General features: G+C 39.5%; 1 protein-coding gene across 6 annotated transcripts in view; it reads right to left on the bottom strand.

Moving 5' to 3' along the window:
• The window catches only part of RALGAPA2 (Ral GTPase activating protein catalytic subunit alpha 2), a 328,194-nt gene that overhangs the window by 82,610 nt on the left and 222,382 nt on the right, over window positions 1–23,202 (bottom strand). For all 6 annotated transcript variants that reach the window (XM_086701563.1, XM_086701564.1, XM_086701566.1 and 3 more), the window contains one exon: window positions 4,252–4,379. In XM_086701563.1, the coding sequence (XP_086557689.1) occupies window positions 4,252–4,379 (128 nt within the window). The remainder of the gene's footprint in view (window positions 1–4,251; window positions 4,380–23,202) is intronic.

Below are 23,202 nucleotides of genomic sequence, written 5' to 3'. Positions count from 1 at the left end.
AGCCCCGCGTCAGGCTCTGGGCTGATGGCTCGGAGCCTGGAGCCTGTTTCCGATTCTGTGTCTCCCTCTCTCTCTGCCCCTCCCCTGTTCATGCTCTGTCTCTCTCTGTCCCAAAAATAAATAAACGTTGAAAAAAAAATTAAAAAAAAAAAAAAGAAATCTGTTCTCATAAATGAATTGTGCCTTCTAGGCCCATACATGCAAGCTGCTTCATTCCTTATTGGGTCTTGGTTCATATGCCAATGAAATGTTGCCAAAGGATATACTGCCTGGCTTTAGGAAGGGAATGAAACATAATAAATACCTAGGAACAGAATTCCCCAACTCATACTGGGGGAGGGAGGTGGTCTGAAATGGGTACCAAGGAGGGCTTCACGGACATGTGACCTGAGCATCTGCACAGTGCTTACAACGGGCCCTGCTTCATTGAATGCTCTGTTGTTGCTCTCCTGAAGTTCTCAATAATTTTATCTTTGATATCGTGTTCTGCACTTGAAGTCTGGTGAGACAATGGAGCATGCTCATGGGCAGAGGAAATACATACAACATATGGTTGTTGGAACCATATGGAACCATAGAACATGCTGGTTCCTTGCACAGCTTTAGCAGTGTCCCAGGAGCAAGACTGTGGTGGAGCCACAATGCCTGGTCAGAGGGACTCAGAGAGGGCACACAGGAAGTGTGTCACCACCAAGACTGAGTAAGTGGGGAGGCTGACTATCTTGAGAAGCCATACTTTCCACCTGAATTGGAACTTGCTTTGAGCACAGAAAATAAGCAGTGTTGTCCTAAGGGACAAGAATAACCAAGAACCCCTACAGATCCTTAGTTGTATTACTGTGTTAGCCAACAATTTACTCCGAAAATGATGACAGAGATGGAAGGGGAAAAACAGAGGGACTCCCAGTTCTTTTTTCTGTCAGTCCTTCCTTACTCACCAGTAAACTGAAGGAAGATGGTTTGTTACATATTGCATATGAAGAATGAAGTAAAAATAGGTAAGTTAGTTTTGTGCTGCGTTTTCACTGTTCTGTTAAGAGCAAAATATATCCATGTATGAATTACAAAATATGAACTGTGTAATTGTGATTCCATATATGAGCTAAATACTTTTATATTTGCATATTAAACTGGGATTATACAATATAAATACCGATAAATATTAATGCTAATAATTTAAAATTTTAATATTTCTTGACTTCAATTGGCATTAAATAGCAAATAAAAAAACACCATGACAAGTTGAGAGAAAAACTGTGAAGGAATGGAAAAAGCTTTATATTGTAGCATCTTTTAAGGCACTTCTCCCTCCCTGCTTTTTGAACGAGGGCCTCTAGATTTTCATTCTCTACTGGGAGCCCTGGGTTATACAGCCAGCACTGGTTTCAGATATGTCCAAAGTATTACTGATCTTCTCAGCCCTAGGGAGGACTTGCAGGGGTTGGGGTGGTTGCCCCTAGTACCGGGCAGACTTGATGCTGTACTAAGATTAGAACTTTCAAGGTGGGCCACGAGGTGACAGAGTTAGGGAAGCTCGGCCTCCTCAGGTATCCCCCAGAAACCACCTCTGCTGGAAGCTTGCCCTTGTGTCTGTCACGGGTACTCTGATGGGCTCAATCATGCATTAGATCCTAAAAAACCTGAGTTTACCACTTGAGAACACTCTGACGTCTGCGCTTGCTAGAGTGCCCTCTTCCTGGAATGCTATCCTCCTCCCTGGGGACTGCTTCCCTGTCATCCCTCCAACCTCAGCCTACATGCTTTCTCTGCAGAGAGCCCTTACCCTGGCCCTGTTTCACTCCCACTCTCTATTTAGTTGCTTTATACAACGGTATTAGTTTGTGCGTCTTCTCTGTGAAGTGCATGGCAAGAACCCCATCTGCCTTGCTCCTTGTGTATCCCAAGCTCCTGGCACTGGGCTCGGCAGTTCGTGAGTCCACACGGTTAGCTAAATGAGAATACAAAGGGACACTCGCAATTAGGATGTATTAGGTTATTCAGTGTTTTTCAAAATTCAAATCTAAGACTTATCTCAACGAAGCAGTAAATTCCAGAACTCAGCTGCTACACAAATCAGTTCAAACTTTTGCCAAAGCATGTGAGGACCAGGATGTTTTAACAAAATGTTAAGGGAACAGTTAATTATTAATAGCCTCAGCTGACATCTATAGATATTTAAAAAGTTTAAAAATTAGTAACCAGTAATGTTTTAAAGAATAAAAGTACGAAAAACCCTCTTTTTTCTTCTATTTTTCTCAACTATTCTTATTATTATACTTTTGGTTTCTGGCCTGAGTATTAGAACTTTTATAGGCAGAAATTACATAATAGAGTACTTAAGTAATTGCAAAGTTTTCCCTATATCTTTATAAAAATTATATATAGTATTTTATTTCTTAAGTACTTTATTTGAACTGCACAAATTAAATCTTCTCAAACTATAAAAGAAAAATACTTAAATTTTTAAAATAATGAGCAACATAATAGGTTTTGTTACTTTTCCTGTCTTAACTTCTACCAACTTGTCCTCTGAGATGTCAACCTGGCTATTTTATGAGTTATTGAAGAATACAGTATTTAATAACCCACATTAACATCAGTAGCCCTGGCTGGCATCCACATTTATCTAATGTGATTCCTTGAAAAGTTTTTCAAGTGACACTGAATCCTATCTTTTGAAGTTTTAACAGTATTGTTTTCCTTAAACCTGATTATTCTGATGCTATATTGATTCTTCTTTGAGAAAGTGGTGTTGAACAAAATAACGAAGCATGTATTTTGTAATGAGAAGTTTGATAAGTGGGGAAAGTGGCGTGACAAAAATCACAATGGACTTACATGGAGTGGAATTTTCTTCTTTGCAAATGATTTTTACTTGCTTTGGTCCAAAATACTTGACTGATGAGTGTCCGGCTCATCCTAGTTGACATGCAAGCTGACAAGCCAATTGCTGAATAGGTCTTTCTCATCTCTGCCAAGAACCTCTTTCAAGCGTTTGCGAAATAAAACCCCCCCATGCTAAAGGCTGAATCGACACCAGCTATAAGATTAAGTCTAGAGTGCTGTGGATATCACTTCGAAGCATGCCATCTCCCAAACACGCACCACCAGCCTGGACAAAGCGCGAGGGAGCATGCAGAACGGAATAATGCTGCCCTGGCCCCCGGGGAGGGACCAGATGGGACCTAATAGCTCTTTTCTACTACTAATTTCTATGATAATTCCAAGTTGCCACATGGCATATGTATTTTTTTTTAAATCTAAAGACAGAATATCAATCAACACAGTGACCAAGATTTTAATGAAAGGTATTGTTCATGAACTGTACCTATTCACACATGATATTTCTCACCTACCCTCGACCCCCCTTCAGCAACACATCACTAATGGCTGGAATGGGACAAGTATAGAGAGAGTTCAAACACAGTATGTTCATATTCATTGTCAATACCAATTAGAAACAAAGAGATTCTAAGTTTTACTAGGAGGTCAGATGCCTTTTGCATCAATTTTAGGAAGTCACCTTAGTTTCCTTTTGTTATAATCAGACCTTATGCCTAGGCATAAATACTATAGCATGCCAACTGATGTCTGAGAAAAAAATTACAATAGTGAAATTTCTCCTGGTTTTAGAGCGATCAAGGGTTGGTGAAGATTTGGGAAAAATTACAAAAGGATTTTTAGCCATTCTCAACGATAAGTCCCCATGCAACTTCACTTTGCCTTTCTCTGTACCCTCAACCAGATGCAATTTCCCCCTCCTCTGACCTTCTAGAAGGCCATTTGTACTTCTCCACTGGTACTTGCCACATTCTTTGATTGATTAGAGTCATTTCATTTGCTGTTGGTTTCGGGTAGGTACTCTGGGTGACCCCGTTACATTTTCCTCGGCATCCTACCTTCTCCACACAATAGACTGTAACCCACAGGGATGGGCAGAGGGGATCCTGACCTCAGGCAAAAACACCAAGAACAGAGGAGCCACTCTTGACAGTCACAGCTTCTTGGCACAAACCTATGTGACTAAATTATGAAAATAAACTCTTCTGGAGGTTGGTGAAGCACAGTGTTATTATATTCAAGATAAATTGACAGACGGTCTGAAGATCATACAATGTCATTTTCAACACACATTAAAAAATTTTCTCTCTTCCCTTTTCAACCCAGGAACTACTTACCTCTCATGAAAAACTGCCAGAAATCAGGATTCCGGGAAGGTTAATAGGTTACATACTCCAAGCAAAAAGATACAAGCTCTGGTAGAGTGGGATGAGGCACTTCACAGCCCTGCTGGCATTGATGCACGTGGCACATATAAGGCTTGGCAATAGCTTTCCACTCACTATGGCTCCATCAAACAGAGGCCCAAAAAATGGAACCTGTTAATTCAAAACAAAAAAACACTTACTTTTCAAAAAACCAGTAAAAGCCAAACCAAAGACCTGAGAACAGCTGGTGGATGTCTTGGACCTGTCATGACCACACAGACTGTCAACCACAAAGAGATGCTGATCTTAGCAGGATACACGTTGAGGGCTTCGGATCAAGCAACATAGGTCTGCTCCACAATACTCCTCCACTATGAACTCTTCAGCAAAACTTCTCATGACAAATTATGACTAAGTTTTTTCCCCCTTGTGTTGCCATTTAGAGAAATAGCATTACTCTTTCTAAATGTCTACATCACGTGGATTATGCACAATACACCGCTGCACCTCATCGCACACCTCTAGCCTTGCATCCTTCTGAAACCAGTGTGGAACTGGCAGTGTTTCTGCATGGATCCTGATGCCTATTGACTCTTAAAGGAGATAGTGACTATCACTGGTAACAGCTACAAAGTCCTACTTATAGTCCTCATTCTTAAACCTTCTTTCCTCTGCTTCTAAGATAATTGTGTTATCCTCATTTCTTTCTACTTCCTTATTAGAGGCTTGGCTTTCTTTCACTGGACCCACTTTTACAATGTGAGCAACCCACAAGGTTCTGGTGCCTGTGTTTTCTGGATTTCTTTCTTCTCTTCCTCTCTCTCTCTCTCTCTCTCTCTTTTTTTTCCATTAGAAATTCACCAACTCCATTTACCAATATGGAGATTGTCAGCTCCATGAGGTCAAAGACTGGGTCTGCTTTGTAAGTCATGTATTTATTCACTCTCGCTTGTTAATCATTTATTAAAAATATTTATTATGTGACAGACACTGTTCTATTCCCTGGGAACACAGCAGTGAATAATAAAATTCTTCATTTCGTTGAGCTTAGAATTTATTGGAGGTTTGAGAGGATAAAGAGTACATAAAACAGAAAATATAAATATAAAATATATACATAAAATATGTATCCGGTAGAAAAAGAGCTAAAGTGAAAAATAAAGCAGGAAGAGCAATAGGATTCTTTTTGAGGGGGAAGTCCTCCAATTTAAAAGCACATGACTAGGGATGGCTTCAAGGAGAAGATGACATTTCAGTAAAAGCTTGATGGGAGAGCACTCCAGGCTGAGGAACAAGCAAATACATGGCCCTGTGGTGAGAGTGGAATTACTATGGTTAAGAAAAAGCAAGCAAGCCACAGAGGATGTAGCTCAGTGAGCAAGAAAAAGAACAGAAGGAGATAAAGCTGGATAGGTAATAAGAGGGGTCTTATAGGAAATTTTAGAGATTCTGGATTTCTGCTGTGCACAAGATTAAAGCCTTCTGGAGGGTTTAGGGAAGTGGGAGATGTGATATTATCTTCATTTTATTTATGTATTTAAAATGTTTATTAATCTATTTTGAGAGAGAGAAAGAGAGACAGAGAGAGGGAGAGAGAGAGAGAAAATCCCAAAAAGGCCATGTGCTGTCAGTACAGAGTCCGATGTGGGGCTCAATCTCCATGAATGGTGAGATAATGACCTGAGCTGAAATCAAAAGTTGGATGCCCAACCAACTGAGCCACCCAGGCACCCCTAACCTACATTTCAATGGTATGTTCTGGCTTTTGTGTTGGGAAAATTGCAAGTAGTAGGCATTATGGAGACCAGGTAGGGAACTAGTGAAGAATCTAGGCGAGAGATGATGATGGCTTAGAACAGAATGGTGGCAGAAGTGGGGAGAAGTGGTTGGTTTCCAGAAATAGTTTGAAGGGAGATAGGATTTGCTGAGGATTACTAATGAAGTGGGAGAGAAAAAGAGGCATCAAAAATGATGCCATGGTTTATGCCTGGCAATAGGAAAGTTGGAGCCACCTTTTCCTGAAATGGAGAGGACCAAAAGGGAGGGTCACTGTTTCAACTTTAAACATGCTAAGTTTGAGATGACTATTAGATATCCAGAGGTGATATATGGAGATGGCAGCAGATATATCAGGCTGGAAGTCAAGGGAGAAGCCCAGATTGGAGATTTTTAAGAGTTATTTATTTATAGATGGTATTTACAGCCATGAGATTTGGATGATCAGATGAGTAAGAAAAAAGGTTCAAGGACTAATCCTGTGGCCCTCCAATGTTTAGAGGTTGAAGACATGAGGAAGAATTATCAAAGGAGATTGAGAAGCAGTTGCTGGAGATGGTGGAGAGAAACCTCCAATGAGTAGCACTGTGCCTGGCACATGGTTGGGATGCAAATACTGGCTGAATGGGTGAAACTGTTATTTTAAATAATTTAAATTATTTAACAAATACAGGTCTCCAGAATAGGTCTTTTAACTTGTGTCGAAGACTATTTACTTGTGGAATACCTTTTCTGTGGTTGGCACTGGGAGAGGGGCTGGGGAAAATGGAAGACTCTTTGCTCAAAGGAGAGGACATGTGAAGCTGACATAAGAAAACTGTGAACTAACATCCCTCAACAAAGATGTAAAAATAATTTACAAATTCTCAGCAAATTAAATACAGCAATATATATAAAAGACACCGTATCTTGACCAAGTAGTATTTTCCATAAAAAGCCAAGATTGGTTAAACAATGATAAATCCATTAATACAATTTACTACATTAATAAAATAAGGAAGAAAAACTGTATGACCTTCTTGATACATACAGAAAAAACATACATAGAATCAACTCTCATTCATGATTAAAAAAAATTCCCAAAAAACTGGGAATAGAAGAGAACTTTCTCAATTTGATGAAATCTTAAAGGAAAAAAAAACCTGTAACATAAATGATGGTGAAATATTAAATGTTTCCCACCTAAGATCTGAAAAGGCAAGGATGTCTGTCACATATTCTATTCAACATTTTTGAAAGTCCTAGTTATTACAATAAAGAAAATAAGAGAAAGAAAGGAAGAAAAAAAAGGTACCTAAAGATTAGAAAGAAGTAAAGTTATTTATTTAGATAACATGATTATGAACATGAGAAATCCAAAGGAATTTAACTAGAACAACTGGATTTTGAAAGGTCACAGTATATAATATACCCTCCAAATCAATTATACTTCTGAATGTTAGCCACCAACAATTGGAAAATGACTTGAAAAAAGTGTTTATTTATTTTTGAGAGAGAGAGAGAGAGAGAGAGAGAACCCAAGTGGGGGAGGTGCAGAAAGAGAGGAAGACACATAATCTGAAGCAGGCTCCAGGCTCTGAGCTGTTAGCACAGTCTGACGCAGGGCTCAAACTCACAAACTGTGAGATCATGACCTGAGCTGAAGTCGGATGCTTAACTGACTAAGCCACCCAGGTGCCCCAGAAAAAGACTTTTAAAAATAATAACAGCATCAAAACCATAAGATAACTAAGAATAAATTTGATAAAAGATATATATATATTATCAAACATTGATAAATTAAAGACAAAGACAACCTAAAAGATGGAAAGATGTACAATGTTCATGGATTGGAAGTTTCCACACTGTTAAGATGTCAAGTCTGCTGAAAGAGAGCAATAGATACAGCACAAAGCAAATAAAAATCTTGGCAAGCTATTTTTATAGACATAGATAAGCTGATTCTAAATTCATATTAAAATGGAAAAACTTAAGTTAGCCAAGACAGTAAGATTTATATTACCTAATTTCAGGGCATACTATAAAATTATCCTAATTAATATATAATAACATTGGCACTAGGAAAGACAAATATATCAGCAGAACATAATGCAGGGCCCAAGAATTGATCCAACTGATTTGCAATAAAGGCAGCACATCAATTTTATATGGAAAGGGAAGTCTGTTTCAAAAAAGGTCCTAAAACAAGTAGATAGTCATATCTAACCTTGACTTCTACCTCATATCACACACAAACATTTAGATGGATTATATATCAAAACAGTAAAGCTGAGACTACAAAGTTTCTAGAAGAAAATATGTGCGAAAATCTTCACAATCTTGGGTCAGGCAAGGGTTTCTTAGGGTATAAAAGGTGCCAATCATAAAAGAAAAAAAATAAATTGGACTTAATAAAAATGTAAAACATTCTGCTCATAATGAAAGTGAAAAGGCAAGTCACATATATTCACCAAACCGGACATACCCTCAGTGTTCATCAACAGGAGAATGAATGAAAAATTTGTGGTATATTCAACTAATAGAAAATTCCACAGTAATGAAATGAACAAACCACAACTACATGTAACATCATGGGAATGACCCAAATATTATGCTGAGTGAAAGAAACAAAGAAGAAACAAAGACACAAAGAAGTTCACATAATGTAATTCCATCTATAGTTCAAAAACAGGTATAACCAATCAATGGTGACAGAAGTCAAAATAGAAAAGTGGCTACCTTTTTGAGAGATTAGTGATTGGGATGGAGTGTAGGGAGATTTCTGATGGCTGGCAATATCCTATGTTTACATCTGGGAAGCATTAAAAAATGTGCTTTGAGGGGCGCCTGGGTGGCGCAGTCGGTTAAGCGTCCGACTTCAGCCAGGTCACGATCTCGCGGTCCGTGAGTTCGAGCCCCGCGTCGGGCTCTGGGCTGATGGCTCGGAGCCTGGAGCCTGTTTCAAATTCTGTGTCTCCCTCTCTCTCTGCCCCTCCCCCGTTCATGCTCTGTCTCTCTCTGTCCCAAAAATAAATAAACGTTAAAAAATGTGCTTTGAAAACATCAAGTTGTACACTTATAATTTGTACCCTTTTCTTTATTAATGCTATATTAAAAATATTTTGTAAAAAACAAGCAAGTATATAGAAAGTTTGAACAACACAATAACAAACTCATCCTCATGGATACATACAAAATATTTCACCCAACAATTGTAGAAGACATCCATTTCAAGCATGCACAGAACAGTTTTAAAAACTGACCATATTGTAGGCCAACGATCCACAAATACAGACTATGGTGCCTATTTCCAAGCCTGGTGCCTTTTCTGTAAGGCCTACAAGCTAAAAATGGTTTTTCCTTTTTTCAATGGTTGAAAAAGATATTTTGTGACATGTAATAATTATATGAAATTCAAAATCAGCCTAGAATAAAATTGTACTGGAACAGAACCACAGTCCTTCACTTACATATTGCCTATACTTGTTTTCACACTGCAATGGCAGAGTTGAATAGCTGTCACAGATACTCTGTGGGCCACAAAGCCTAAAAGATTTACCACCTGATCCTTTATAGGAAAACTTTGCTGAGCCCTGTTCTAGGTCATAAAGCAAGTCTCAATTTCAAGCCTGAAATCATACAATCTATATTCTGTGCCCAAAGACACATTAAGTTAAAAAAAAATTGCAACACAAGAATACCCAGCACAAACATCTATGTTTAGAAATTAAGAAACATACTTTTTTTTAAAAAAAATTTTTTTACATTTATTCATTTTTGAGAGACACAGAGCACAAGTGGGGGAGGGGCAGAGAGAGAGGGAGACACAGAATCTGAAGCACGTTCTAGGCTCTGAGCTGTCAGCACAGAGACCGACGTGAGGCTCGAACCCATGAACTGCGAGATCGTGACCTGAGCCGAAGTCGGACGCTTAACCGACTGAGCTACCCAGGCGCCCTGAAATGTATTTCTAAATAACTCAGGAGTCAACAAAAATACTAACTTAAAAGTATGTCAAGTTAAATAATCATGAAAATAGTAGATATTAGATGTTGAAGCAGTAACGACAGGGAATATGTGGGATTAAATGCTCATATGAGCGAGGAATAAAAACTGAAACTTAATGAGATAGGCACCCAGCTCAAGAAATATTTAAATCCAAAAGAATAATTCAAAAGAAACTGGAAGGGAAGAAATAATAAAGACAGAAGTAGGCTTAAATGAAATAGAAATAAACACACAACAGAGAGAATAACCAGGATCAAAATCTGGCTCTTTGGAAAAAGGCTAATACAATTAATAATCAGAACCATAACCTGGCATTTCATCCATCACGCATGTATGTTCACAACAAACTAAAGTTTCTGACTCACAACTGCCCTCTCCCAGCATGATGACCAGAGCCTGAGATTAGTAAGATTTCCTCACCAGTTGCAAGTTAGGAGATGCCTGTGGAGTCCCGATCACATCTGGGAGAGGCAGCACAAACCTAGAAAGTGTAGCCCATGTGGTTTTCTCCTTAACAGGCCTGCACCCAGGCCCAGAACCACCCAGGTTCTCTCAGCCAGATATCATGAAAGTGGAGAAAGCTTTTTTTGTGGAGAAGTGACGTCACTGAAGTTCATCCTGAAATACTGCTTAGCGTGCCAGCACGAGGAGGTATCCAGCTGCTGCAGCCAGGGCAAAGGAGAATCTTTGGGACACAGAAAATGAGCTGGAATCTCCAGTTGATTTGTGGGAATTAATATCTCACAGACTCAGTCCAGACATCTTGATGTTCCAAAACAAGGTAGTGAACAATTGAGCTCTCTTCAAGTTCCTCGTGGATAACTCTAGCTTCCAGAACTGCAACACTGCCACGTGCAGATCTACAGAGATCCAGGCCACACTGGGAGCTATACGTGCAGAGTATGGGTGGCTTGACTTGCCCAGTTTGGTCAGTTATACAACCCGTTTTGAAAACTGGGGGCTTGTGTTCATAACAAAAATATGGCCATGATTTTTGCACCCAGCTTTTTGGCACTGCTTTTATTAGGCAAGAGGAGGGTGACAATGCACAGGGTCAGCTTCGAGTTTCTGCTGGACTCCACACATATGCCTGTAAAGTGTACACAGGATGTGTACACAGAACCACAAAAATGTGAACAGCCTTTCATTAATGAGCATCCACACACAGGTGTGAAAACGAACACCTTTCTGGGCTCAAAGACGTCGAGACAACCAGGAGTCAAATTCTGGACTTGGTTTGGCTGCCAAGAAACCAAGTCTCCTTGGTAACTTACTACACTTACACATATGGACATATTCAGAGCCCAGGAGAGGCATGGTATGTCCTACTCCCCTCACAGAGTGGCTGACACAAATGCTATATTAATCCCTGAAGTGGCTTGCAAATAGTACTATCTTAATGACAGACAAGGTAGGAAAACCGTATAATATTGAGATAAGGGTAAAAACTTTAAGAGAAGTATAAGCTATGTTTCTGAGAAAGAGACTGTTTATTTCCATATATTTTAATCTTTATATTATACAAATACATTTTCTAAATAATAGAAGATAGTTTTGGGGGAAAATGGATTATAGGACTCCAAACTCTTGCCTGAAAAATTTGAAGAATACATAGAATCTTTCTGGGTCAAAAGGGAAGAGATTTCAGATTTCCTGTTTACTAGTTATGTATTTGCCTGCTTTGATCAAAGCCCCAGTAAGGCTGTAATGGAATACAGAGGTAAATAAGTCAGAACTCTTAAGCATAAACAGTTCATAGGGGAGATAAAATTATACATTCAAGAAGGCCAATAAAGGAAAAGGAAAAAAAAAAAAAGCTTTAGGATGGGTACAGATACAATGTTCTGGAACAGCAGAAAGTCCTCTTCTAGCTGAGAGACGCCACAGAAGCCACAGTGTGGGAGGTGGTCATGACTGTGGGTATTGGCAGAGATGTGTGAAAGGAGAGGGACACTCAGACAAATGGTAGAAAGCAGAGCCAAAAGGGTGAGGGGGCACTGGCTCCCTTTGCTAAGGTGGTGTCCCCACAATGTATTCTGGGAGGTGCTAATCTGGCCGAGCATTAGTTGGTGTTAGATGCATTATAGGGAAGTAAAGACAAAGACTGTGGCTGGATGAGGCAAACGGCTGCACACAGAGGTGGAGGGACTTTCTGTATCCCAGTGGGAAGTCAGAGGCAGGGCCGCTAAAGGGAGAAAGGCAGGAGAGGAGGCTGGAAAGTGCACTTGAGGACTGGGAAGACCTACAACAGGTATCTAGGGGAATGTGTGGAGCATCAGTACCACTCAGAGAGAAATGAAAAGACTCAAGAATAGCCATGGGGCTAAGCTGACCAGTGCTGGCTTTCCATGTCATAGCATGGCGTGGCCAAGGATATTCCTCTGGAGAAGCTCGACTCCAGTTACTCCAAAGCCAAAAGTGCCTGTCAGTAAGGGATTCTCCTGTCAAGAATTGATCTGTACAAGACCCATGGAACCACAGAGCACATGAGAGTGCTTAGAATTGAACACATTTTACTTTTTATAAAATTTTAATAAAGATTTCAGTCTATGGACTCAGTCTTTCTGGTGAATAACATAACTGCTATTGTTTTTGCCAGTGGGAAAGTTATTGTACTTCAATGCAATTTTTTAACCAATCTATCTGTCACTGATGCTGACATCTGAAGCATAACTTTATGGGTCCAAATATACTCTTTCAGTCCATAAGTTCATACTACAGGATTGTGAACTTCCCAGAGGGAGAAACTGTAGCAGGTCCTGGAATCCTTGATGGCAGAGGTAGAAGAGCCCTTAAAGATCATCTGTTGTTCCCTTAGAACAGATGAGGAAAGGGGAAGGCATGACAGTGTCCTCTGCGAATGTGTAACTCTATAAGGGCAATGCTCTCTGAGGAGGGACCAGCTGGAAAATGGCTCATTGGACTTGGACAGGTTTCTTGAAAGAAAAGCAAAAACAGACTTACACTCTATTTTGCAGAGCCTGGGGTAGACACAGAAAAAGAACTTCCAAATAGGGAGAAAGTCCCCTTAGGGAACAATCATGGCATATCTATGAATGTCTTTTATAGTAGGTTGATTCATTAACTGGGCCTAAAACTTCTCCTTTGATGCCTTTGGAATCTATGATTTTTAGTAACTGGAGATTAAAGTAATATACATAATTAACTGATCTATTTTGGAATTAATTAAGAGGTTATATCAAGACAGAATAACAAATGAATCATAGAACAAGAGGTTAAAGAGCCCAGGAATATTTGATTTTTAATGATAAGCCCAATGGCTGGGGCTACTGTTATTAAACTCCCTCTTCTGGGCCAGGTTATGAGCTCAGTGCTCAATGTGTGTGTGTGTGCGTGTGTGTGTGTGTGTGTGTGTGTGTGTGCATACATATGTATAAAGTATATAATTCCTGCCACAATTCCATGAGGCTGACACTTTGTCCCTGTTTTACAGAAAAAAAAATGTGGTTAGACTGCCTGCCTTTCTAAGCTCATCAAGGTCAGCATCCTCACCATGGGGCCATGGAAGCTCTCAGCTCCCCCAGCCTTCCTCTCCCCATCCCAGGGCCAGTAGATAGCTTTCCTCACTCATGAAGCTCATGTCCTGTGTAAGGACTTTGTTCTTTCTGTCCTCTTTGGTTGATGCTCCTGCTCCATTCAGGGTCATCTCTTGGGGAACTTAAACATCACCCCCTAGAGGAACTTTCTCTGCCCACTTGTAATGCCCCTCTTCATCCCTGATAATTTTCTTGCTCTGAAGACAGGGTTTGTCTGGCATTAACACAGTTAGTCCTGATCTGGGTTAGTGTGGGATATCTTTCTCCATCCCTTTACTTTTAATCTGTGTCTTTATAATTTAATGTGGGTTTCTTGTAGACAACATAGAGTTGGGTCTTGTTGTTTTTGTTTTAATCCACTCTGACAGTCTTTTTTCTTTTAATTGGTACATTTAGACTCTTGATATGTAAAGTGATGACTGATATAGTTAGATGAATATCTACCGTATTTGTTACTGTATTTCACTTGCTCCTCTTGTTGTTTTCTACTCTTTTTCTGCTTTCTCTGATTTTATTGAGCATTTTATATAATTCCAGTTTTTCTCTTAGCATATCTATGATACCCTTTTTTTAAAAAACTTTTTTCAGTGATTGTTCTTGAGTTTGACATATACACTTAAAACTAATCCAGGTCCTCTTTCATAGCACTATCCTGCTTCACGGGCAGTACAAGTACTTTACAACAGAGCATTGCCAATTCTTCCCTTCCATCCTCATAACTGTCGCTGTCATTCATTACTTATCCAATCACTGAATACATAGTTGCTATTTTTATTTGGAACAGTTATCTGTTAGATCAATTAGGAATAAGAAACATGAAAGATTTCATTTAGCTTCATTTATTTCTTCCCTAACGCTCTTCCTTTTTAAAGTAGATCTCTGTTTCTGATCTGCATAATTTTCCTTCTTGATGAGTTTAACTTTTTTTTGTAAGGCAGGTCTATTGGCCACAAGTTTCCTAAGTTTTGTCTGAGAAAGTCTTTATTTTTTCTTTCACTTTTGAAGGACACAGAATCCTAGGATAGCAGGTTTCTTTCTCACAGCAATTTAAATGTTTTAATCCACTTGCTTTTTTCTTATATGATTTCTGAAGAGAGGTCCACTGTAATATTTGGGCTTGCTCCTCTACAGTTATGTTTTAACTCTGGTTTCTTTCAAGATTTTCCCTTTGTTTTTGATTTTTGGTAGTACCTTAGTCTGGGCTGCTATAACAACGTATCATACACTGGGTGGTTTATAAACAACAGAAATTAGTTTCTCACAATTCTGGAGGCTGGGAAGTCCAAGATTAAGATGTCAGGAGACTTGGTGTCTGGTGACAGCCTGCTTCCTGCTTCACAGATGGCTGTCTCTGTGTCCTCACATGGAGGAAGTGGTAAGGGAATGCTCTGGAGTATCTTTTAAGACTGATCTCATTCCTGAGGGCTTCACCCTGATGACCTAATCACCTCCCAAAGGCCCCATCTCCAAATACCATCACACTTGGGGGTTGAGTTTCAAAAAATGAATTCTAGAGGGGCAAAAATATTCAATTTATAACATATAGTACAAATATGATATACCTAGGTATAGATATTTTAGTATTTACCCTACTTGGTATTTATTCCCTATGTTTTCTGCATCTGTGGTTTGGTATCTGTCATTAATTTGAAAAATTCTCATGTATATTAAAATATATTATATAAAGTATATTTACTTATAAATTCAAATATTTCTTCTCTACCATTCTCTTGCTCTTGGTATTCCCATTAGGTGTATATTACACCTTTTATAATTGGCCCATAGGTCTTCAATGTTTTGCTCAGCTTTTTTTTTTTTTTTATCCTTTTTCCTTTTGTAGTTCAGTTTCAGGGTTTCTACTGACTTATGTTTAAGCTCACAGTTCCTTTCCTCAGCTGTCCAGTTGATTGATGAGCATTCTTCATTTCTGTGTTTTTTTCTTCTAGCATTTCAACTCTTTCTTAGAGTTTCTATATCTCTGCTACATTGGTCATCTCTTCTTGCATGCTGTCCACTTTTTCTATTATAAGCCCTGACACAGTAATCATAGTTATTTTAAATTCCTGGTCTGATAATTTCAAAATCTCTGCCAAATCTGAGTCTGATTCTGATGCTTGCAAGCTCTGTCTCTTGAAGCTGGGTTTGTTTGTTTGTTTTTGACTTTTAGTATGCCTTGTAATTTTTTTTTTTTTTTTTTTTTTTTGTGGGAAGCTAAATAGAATATACCATGTAAGAGGAACTGAAGTAAATCAGCCTTTAGTGTGACACTTTATGTTTGTCTGTCTCGGAGTTAGGCTGTCTTTATTGTCTGCTGAAGCTGCAGATGATGGTGTCAAAGGCTAAAATCTCCTTGTATGCCCGTGTTTTTGTCTCCCCTGTCCCTCTTAAACAAGGTCTTAGATGTGCGGTTCTTTCAGTTGTTAGTGTACAAATGTCCTTTTGATGTAGTGATAAGGTGTGGGGGAGAAGTGTCCCACAGACCTATGATCAGGTCTCAGTCTCTCAGTGAGCCTGTGTCTCTGGGCTGGGACCTTCACAAGTGCTTCCCACTCCCTGCCAAACACACATACTTCCTCCTTATGTGAGACAGCAAAGCTAGAGGGAGCTTGAGTTGGTTCTGGTAAAACCCCAGTAGGTAAGGCTCTGGTAAAACATTTCCTCTTGAGGACAGATCTCATTCAGAAGAACAGAATGCTCTAGGTGTATTTCAAAATGGCTTCTTTCCCTCCCTCTACTGAAGCATGATGGGTTTTTCCTCATCATGTGAGAAAAGTGGTAGGTTTTGTGAGAAAGTGGTAGGACTCCTAGAGGGAAAACACACAAAAGTGGGGGGGTCTCCCAAAGACCAGGCCCCTCTTGACTCTAACTCTCAAATTTGTGTACATGGAGCCTCCAGCAATCGGTAAACTAGAGCTGACATTTTCCTATCTTGTCATTGATTCCCCAGGGGTTTCTGTTCCTGGCCTTCTGCTATGGCAAGTTGTGACTCTCTGTCACTACAATTTTGGGAGCAGTGATTTTCCTTGTGACTTCAATTCTCTGATGCATCAAAGAAGAGTTGTTGATTTTCAGTTTGTTCAGCTTTTCTCATGTTGTTAGAATGGGAGTGATGACTTCTAAGTTCCCTACATGCTGGATTGGAAACTAGAATTCACCCTACATGAATTAAAGCAGCCGCCTTCTGGTCCATCCTATCACTCTGTTTTATCTTCTTTATAACACCAAAGCTCCTATCTGAAAGTCTCTAATTGAACCGTTTACTTACTTACTTGTTGGCTGTCTCCCTTACTAAAACTGGGATTCCGGGAGTATGAGATTGCCAGCCCTTGACACAGTATCTGGCATGAAGCAGCCTTAATAGATATGCTGCCTGAATGACTGACAGAAGGCGTCCAGATCCTGAGGCTCTGACCACTGGCCATTAACCAAGTCTGTTGTCCCCGCTGTACATTTCTAGAACAAGGTCACATTGTGACTGGCTATCATTTGCTTCATGGAGATGCCTGAAAGGCCAGGATGAAAGGGCTATGGTGTGGTCTTAGGTCTTGAGCAGGCTTCTGCTGCTACACCTCTTCTTTCATTTAGTGGGTCTGAGAAAAGGCTCCACAGTTAAAACACAGAGATGTAAAAACTGCCAAGATTGGCTAAACCTATTTTGAGATCAGCACCTAGAAACAGAGGAAGAGTCACACTTGAGGAGACTCAGACAGGAACAAAGAAGGATGAAACTATTAGTTTTACTAATCATAACAAATGAGTGTCTCTCCTCAGTACTTGCAGGGTTAGGGGAAGTGGGCATCTTTATTCCAAAGAGGAAAATCAAGGAGCTATTTGCAGTCTAAAATTATTCAGCGTTGCCCAGTCCAGGTGACAATTATAACAAATAAAAAAATAAGAAAGAATAACCCTTCCTATTTTTAGTAACATCACACTTAAAAGAATTTTAAATATATTCCTTAGATAATAAGTGCAATTCTTTTTTTTTTTAATTTTTTAATGTTTATTTATTTTTGAGACAGAGAGAGACAGAGCTTGAGCAGGGGAGGGGCAGAGAGAGAGGGAGACACAGAATCTGAAATAGGCTCCAGGCTCTGAGCTGTCAGCACAGAGCCTGACGGGGGGCTCGAACTCATGAACTGTGAGATCATGACCTGAGCCGAAGTTGGACGCTTAACTGACTGAGCCACCCAGGCGCCCCAATAAGTGCAATTCTTCCTACGATTTATGCTAAAAGCAGTCCATAATCAGTGACACGCAGTTGTAATGGAAGTACGTATGAAGAAACCCAGACAACAAAACCCCCTACAACAACAAACAACAAGCTAATGAAGGACAGCACAGAAAATAAGCCTTTCAGGGTAAGTTCTTGGATTCCAGGGGCAGTGGCCTTGTTTCCTTCTCACAGAGGAGTTCTGTGTGCTTGTGACACCCTGACCAAAGGATGCGGAGAACACGTCTGGTCTCTTGTCCAGAAGGCCCTTCCTACAGAGGCAGCTCAGAGGTCTTGGTTTCTGACACAAAACGGGCTCTACCATTTGCCACTCGGTGTATGTTCACGTAAGCTGGCTCTGGCTGCCGAGGGAGGGAGGATAAGGATAAGGCAAAGGAGAGAGAGAGAGACGTATATATCAAAGGACAACTGAAAAAAAAAAAGGGAAAACAATGCCAACTTTTGAGAGAAATCAATGCAGAAAGAATTCTCAATAGCCAAATTGTTGTAAAGGATAAAACAGGAGCTCAGAGTTAATAATAGGCTATAGATTTTTTTCCATCTGTATTGAGGCTTATCATATAAATAAATGTTCTTTATTATTCTTTGGCAACTGCTTGTGGGTGACTCAGATAGTCTTTCAAAAACCAGACAAAAGAAATAATATAAATCCCTTGTATCCAGGGAATTCCTCTAATTAGGAGTGGCAATGAAGTAGAGAAGAAATTTGTTTTTGATATAACATCTGCAAATGACAGCTGCCTTTCCCCAAGTTCCCAATGTCATTCCTTTACTAAGAAAGCCCCAATAACAATTAACAATAAATTACCAAAACAGAATCTATTGCAGTAACCCATTTAATAGCGTATCTTAGGGGTGCCTGGCTGGCTCAGTCAGTAGAACATGTGATGTTTGATCTCGGGGTTGTAAGTTCAAGCCCCATGTAGGGTGTAGAGATTACGTAAAAAAATAAAATCTTAAAAAAAAAATAATGTATTTCAGTAAATTCTGGTTATTCAGTGTTTTCAGTTATCTTTTTATTTATTTATTTATTTTGAGGGAGACAGAGACAGCATAAGTGGGGGAGAGGCAGAGAGAGACGGGAAAAGAGAGAATCCTAAGCAGGCTCCACAGTGCCAACACTGGGGCGAATGCGGGGCTCGAACCCATGAAGCTGCAAGATTATGACCTGAGCTGAAACCAAGAGTCAGATGCTTAACTGACTGGGCTACCCAGGTGCCCCTCAGTTTTCTTTCAAAATAAATGCTTCTTCACATATTAGGAAGTTAACAAGTTATTTTCCCTGAGAATTTCCCAGAGTGTTTTAAAGGATATGACTTAATCTCAAAAAGGTTATTTGGTTGGGGTTGAGACAAATATTTAAGAAAATTACACATATGAAATAAAAAGAAATTTCCATAACCATGTTGCAGTGAAACATAGTCCATATATAATGAAGCCACACTAGTAAAAGATTTCCTTTCAAACACAGGTGCAAATACTGGCCATTCTTGACCTTGCATCTGCAAATGCCCTTATGATTTCTGGTGGATCAACCTTAACCAGCATTTCTAGGCACTGGCTCCAGGTGAAGGTCCTGGGCTAGCTGCCTTCCTAAAGAGGGATGCGCACACGCATGCACATGTGCATACAGTCACACACTCCCAGTAGCTGCTGAGCCTGCAAGGAAGCCAAATACCACCTTGACAGCAACGTGGTGAATTGGGGCAGCTTGGGGAAAGGACAGACATCTGGGAACAGGATGATCCAACAGGGCCCATCATCTTAAAGGGGCACTTAAAATCCCTAAAAAGGACTGCAGAGAGACCTCTGTCCCCAGTGAGTGTTACAGCTGAGGAAATAAAAGTCCAAAGAAATTAAGAGACCTGCCCAAGACACCCCACCCACTTGTGCAGCACAGGAACTGGAACCCTGGCCCCCTACCCGGTCTCCTAGCATTCTTTCCTGCCTATACTGCTCAGAAGTGACTGAATCATCCATTTTTCTCCCACGTCCAAATATACCAGGGCCAAGAAAGTAGAGGTTGGAGGACATTAACACGTCTTTTCATTTACAAAACCGACATTCTGGCTGAGGTGATGAAGAGGACCCTTGGCTTCACCAAAGCTGCCTCTTGTCTTAACTGCTCCTGGTCAAGGCTGCTTCAGCACATCCGCCCTCTGGCCAGTCGCTAGCCAGTCACTAATGTGCCTGGAGGTAAACATGACAGAAACACTGAAACCTACCTTCACAAATTCATAAAGGCAAAAATGTTTTGAGCATCAAAATTATTTTCAGTTACTGAAAAAGAAAAGCAACACGGGTCCTCACTGCAATATGGAAGCTTTATGAACCCCTTTTTTACAGAACAAACACTTTTAGGCACACATGTTCTGCTCTATATGCAAATCTTCCCTGACTTAGTAATAAAAGTAGAAGTAAAAAAAAAAGCCCAATCTGATAGCAGCACATTTCTTTTCTGTGACCAAAGACTACTGTGTCAATGTTTATAGAGGTGAACTTACTTTGAAAGTAATTTAGCAATGAAATCATGTGGCTAAACACACTGATATTTATTTATTTATTTATTTATTTATTTATTTATTTATTTATTTAAGTTCAATAAAAAGCTCAAGAAGTGAGTGGCCTCTCAGATGCAAGGGTTTTCTGTGCTCACACAAGCACACCCACATTTCTTCAACATACCATTTCGCAAGTGCTGTGTATTATTAAGAGGAGGCGGATTCTGCCAGGCACATAATTTGTATATTTAAGGGAGGTGTATGGAATGAAAAAGCGAAATATGTTAAATTTCAAAGGACTTGGAAGCAATGCTGCCTGTGAGCTTGTATTACAAATAGCCCTACATTATTACATACGCTATTAATGAGGCTGAGTGAATGAAAGTACAATTTGAATATGCATGACTCTACCCAATGAGCAGGACTTTTGTGTACTGATGAGGTTTTTTCCCCCCCTCCTAAAAAAGGATTAAAATTATTCTTAGAGAAGTATGGCTGCCCAGAGACCAGTAAAATAAATGGACTTAGACCAGAGTCATACTATATTCAGCTGAAATATACAGGTGCTAAAAGAAATGCCTTTGACTCTACCTACAATTGTTGAAACTTGTGCATAATCCTGTCCTCCTCCAAAAGCATATTCCTCAATTTCAAGTGGCTGCATCAATACAATTTTTAAACAAAAATAACAATTTTGGTGGAGACCCGTAAAAGTAGGCAAGGTTAAATAAACCTTTTGAGTACAAAGCCTTTACTTCCACAGTGAGGAGCACTAGTTAAAAGACTGGGGAATGGGTAAATTATTGCACCAAATGGCTGAGAATTAATCTCTGCTGACTAGCTGTAATCTAACGAGGCGTCTGTGTCCCAGGGAGCCCGCAGCATGTCCCTGGCGGTATGTGCAGTGTGTCGAGTCTGCGTGGCACCCTTTGTCCTCGCTCACAGGCGGCCTTTCCCCTCATTGTCCATAATATCCTCATGCATCTGGGACGCGTGGAATGCATTCATACTAACAGACTTACCATTGTTTTCTCTCAGAAGCTTTGTTGAGCAAAGACTGCATCACGGTTACTGATAATTATATTGCTTAATTAATCAAGACAAAAAAAATTTGCAAATCATTGCCTGGTTGCCAAGCAGGGAGATAAAAAATGACAACAATACAAGCTGAAGCAATATAACAAAAGTAACAGCTATCTGATCAGAAATTCTTATATAATGAAGCTATTAATGCTAAATCGGTTAATGTTAACATTGCTCCAGGTGTCTCTACTTAGATGCAAACAAAAAGGCTAACATTATGGATATAAAAGGCCAAATGTTGCCATGGATTCTGTAACCTGATAGAGAGGACAGCCTTTTCATTTGATTAGGGAATGCAATTTAAATACCAGGGACTGAAGCCAAACAAACAGACTTTCCCTCCACAAGCCTCTTGCATTCACCCTGGGGTCAGTGGTTGGTGAACAAAAGGTCAGCCACACTTGCCCTGGAAATGTCTGGATTAATTTTATTACATTGTAATGGTTTGTACTTTAAATGTGGGGATAACGCTAAATTTTCAGTTGGCCATTATTCTCTTCTTCCCTTTAGGCTTTTTGAATTGAAATATTAAGACAGCGATTTGCTCAATTCATCTTGTCAAAATTTATGACCAAATTTATAAAACTTACATTCTCTAAAGAAATTTTAAAAAGGTATGTTAGTACTTGTTTTCATGTGTTAAAAATTTAATACCTTTTTAAAAATCACTTTCAAAGAAAGTTTAAAGTGTCACTCTTCACACTATAAAATGAATTGAAATACCTTTTATATTTCTTTATTTACTACAAAAATAAAGGAGATGTTTTTAGGATGCTAAATGATGTTTTACAGGGCCATGTGTTGAAAATGAACTAATGAAGCCAGTTAATCCATACTAAATATTAAAGAACCACATTTTCCCGGTTTGGAAGCTATAGGACACTGAATCTAATATTAATGTTTTCTGCTGAAAACGTTAGTGTTCTTCCTGGACAGACACAAATGTTATTAGCACTCAGAGCCATTTTCTTACACGAGAGTGAAAACTTCACACACACAAAAACGTGAATCAAATATAACACCAAGGGGTCAGTTAAGTGTCTGACTCTTGATTTCAGCTCAGGATATGATCTCATGGTTTGTGGGATCAAGCCCCACGTCAGGCTCCGTGCTGAAAGCATGGAGCCTGCTTGGGATTCTCTCTGTATCCCATTCTCTGCCCCTCCTATACACGCATGTGTGCAGTCTCCCTCTCTGAAATAAGTAAACAATAGGAAAAAAAAAAAGAAAGATAACACCAATATTTACTATGAAGAACTTGAGGCATCTTCACTCCCTGAATAGAAAAGAGGATTTTCTTTATGTCAGGCGCCTCACCGGCCAGAGTGAGACTTTCCTAAATTCAGAAGGTAACCCACACTGTGTCTAGACTGAGAAATGATAAGCATGTTACACTTGGGATTCATTATTTACTCTCTTTTCATGGTAGTGACTGTAATAGAAAAATAACAGCAGTAATAGTAATAATATCCAACAGCTTTTACTCTGAGCCAGCTACGGTTTGAAGCACCTTTCATTTCTTAGCTCTTTAATGCTTACAGCTTTAACACCAAAGATTATATTAAAATCCCAGTAAATGACAGTTACCGCTTATTTTAAAGCTCAAAAACAGAGGGTTTAGAATGGTAACTTTTAACCTCTTTAGTAGAACAATTTGGAACAAAAATGAAGATCACACTTAATACCAAGCTAGAGCATGAAGTTGTTTTCTTGAGGAGTGACTTAACTATGCCTAACATTTAATTAAAAACTTAAAAATGAACCCTTCTATTAATAATTCCAACACAAAAACAAGTCATTATATAAAGCATGGCTAAAATACCAGTAAAGGCATGGCAAGGATCGAAGCCCCAGCCAAT

Source organism: Puma concolor, chromosome A3 (genome assembly GCF_028749965.1).
Source record: "Puma concolor isolate L17-30 chromosome A3, mPumCon1.1.hap2, whole genome shotgun sequence".
Taxonomy (NCBI): domain Eukaryota; kingdom Metazoa; phylum Chordata; class Mammalia; order Carnivora; family Felidae; genus Puma; species Puma concolor.
The sequence above is the reverse complement of the archived record's forward strand: the minus strand, read 5'-3'. Positions and strand labels throughout refer to the sequence as shown.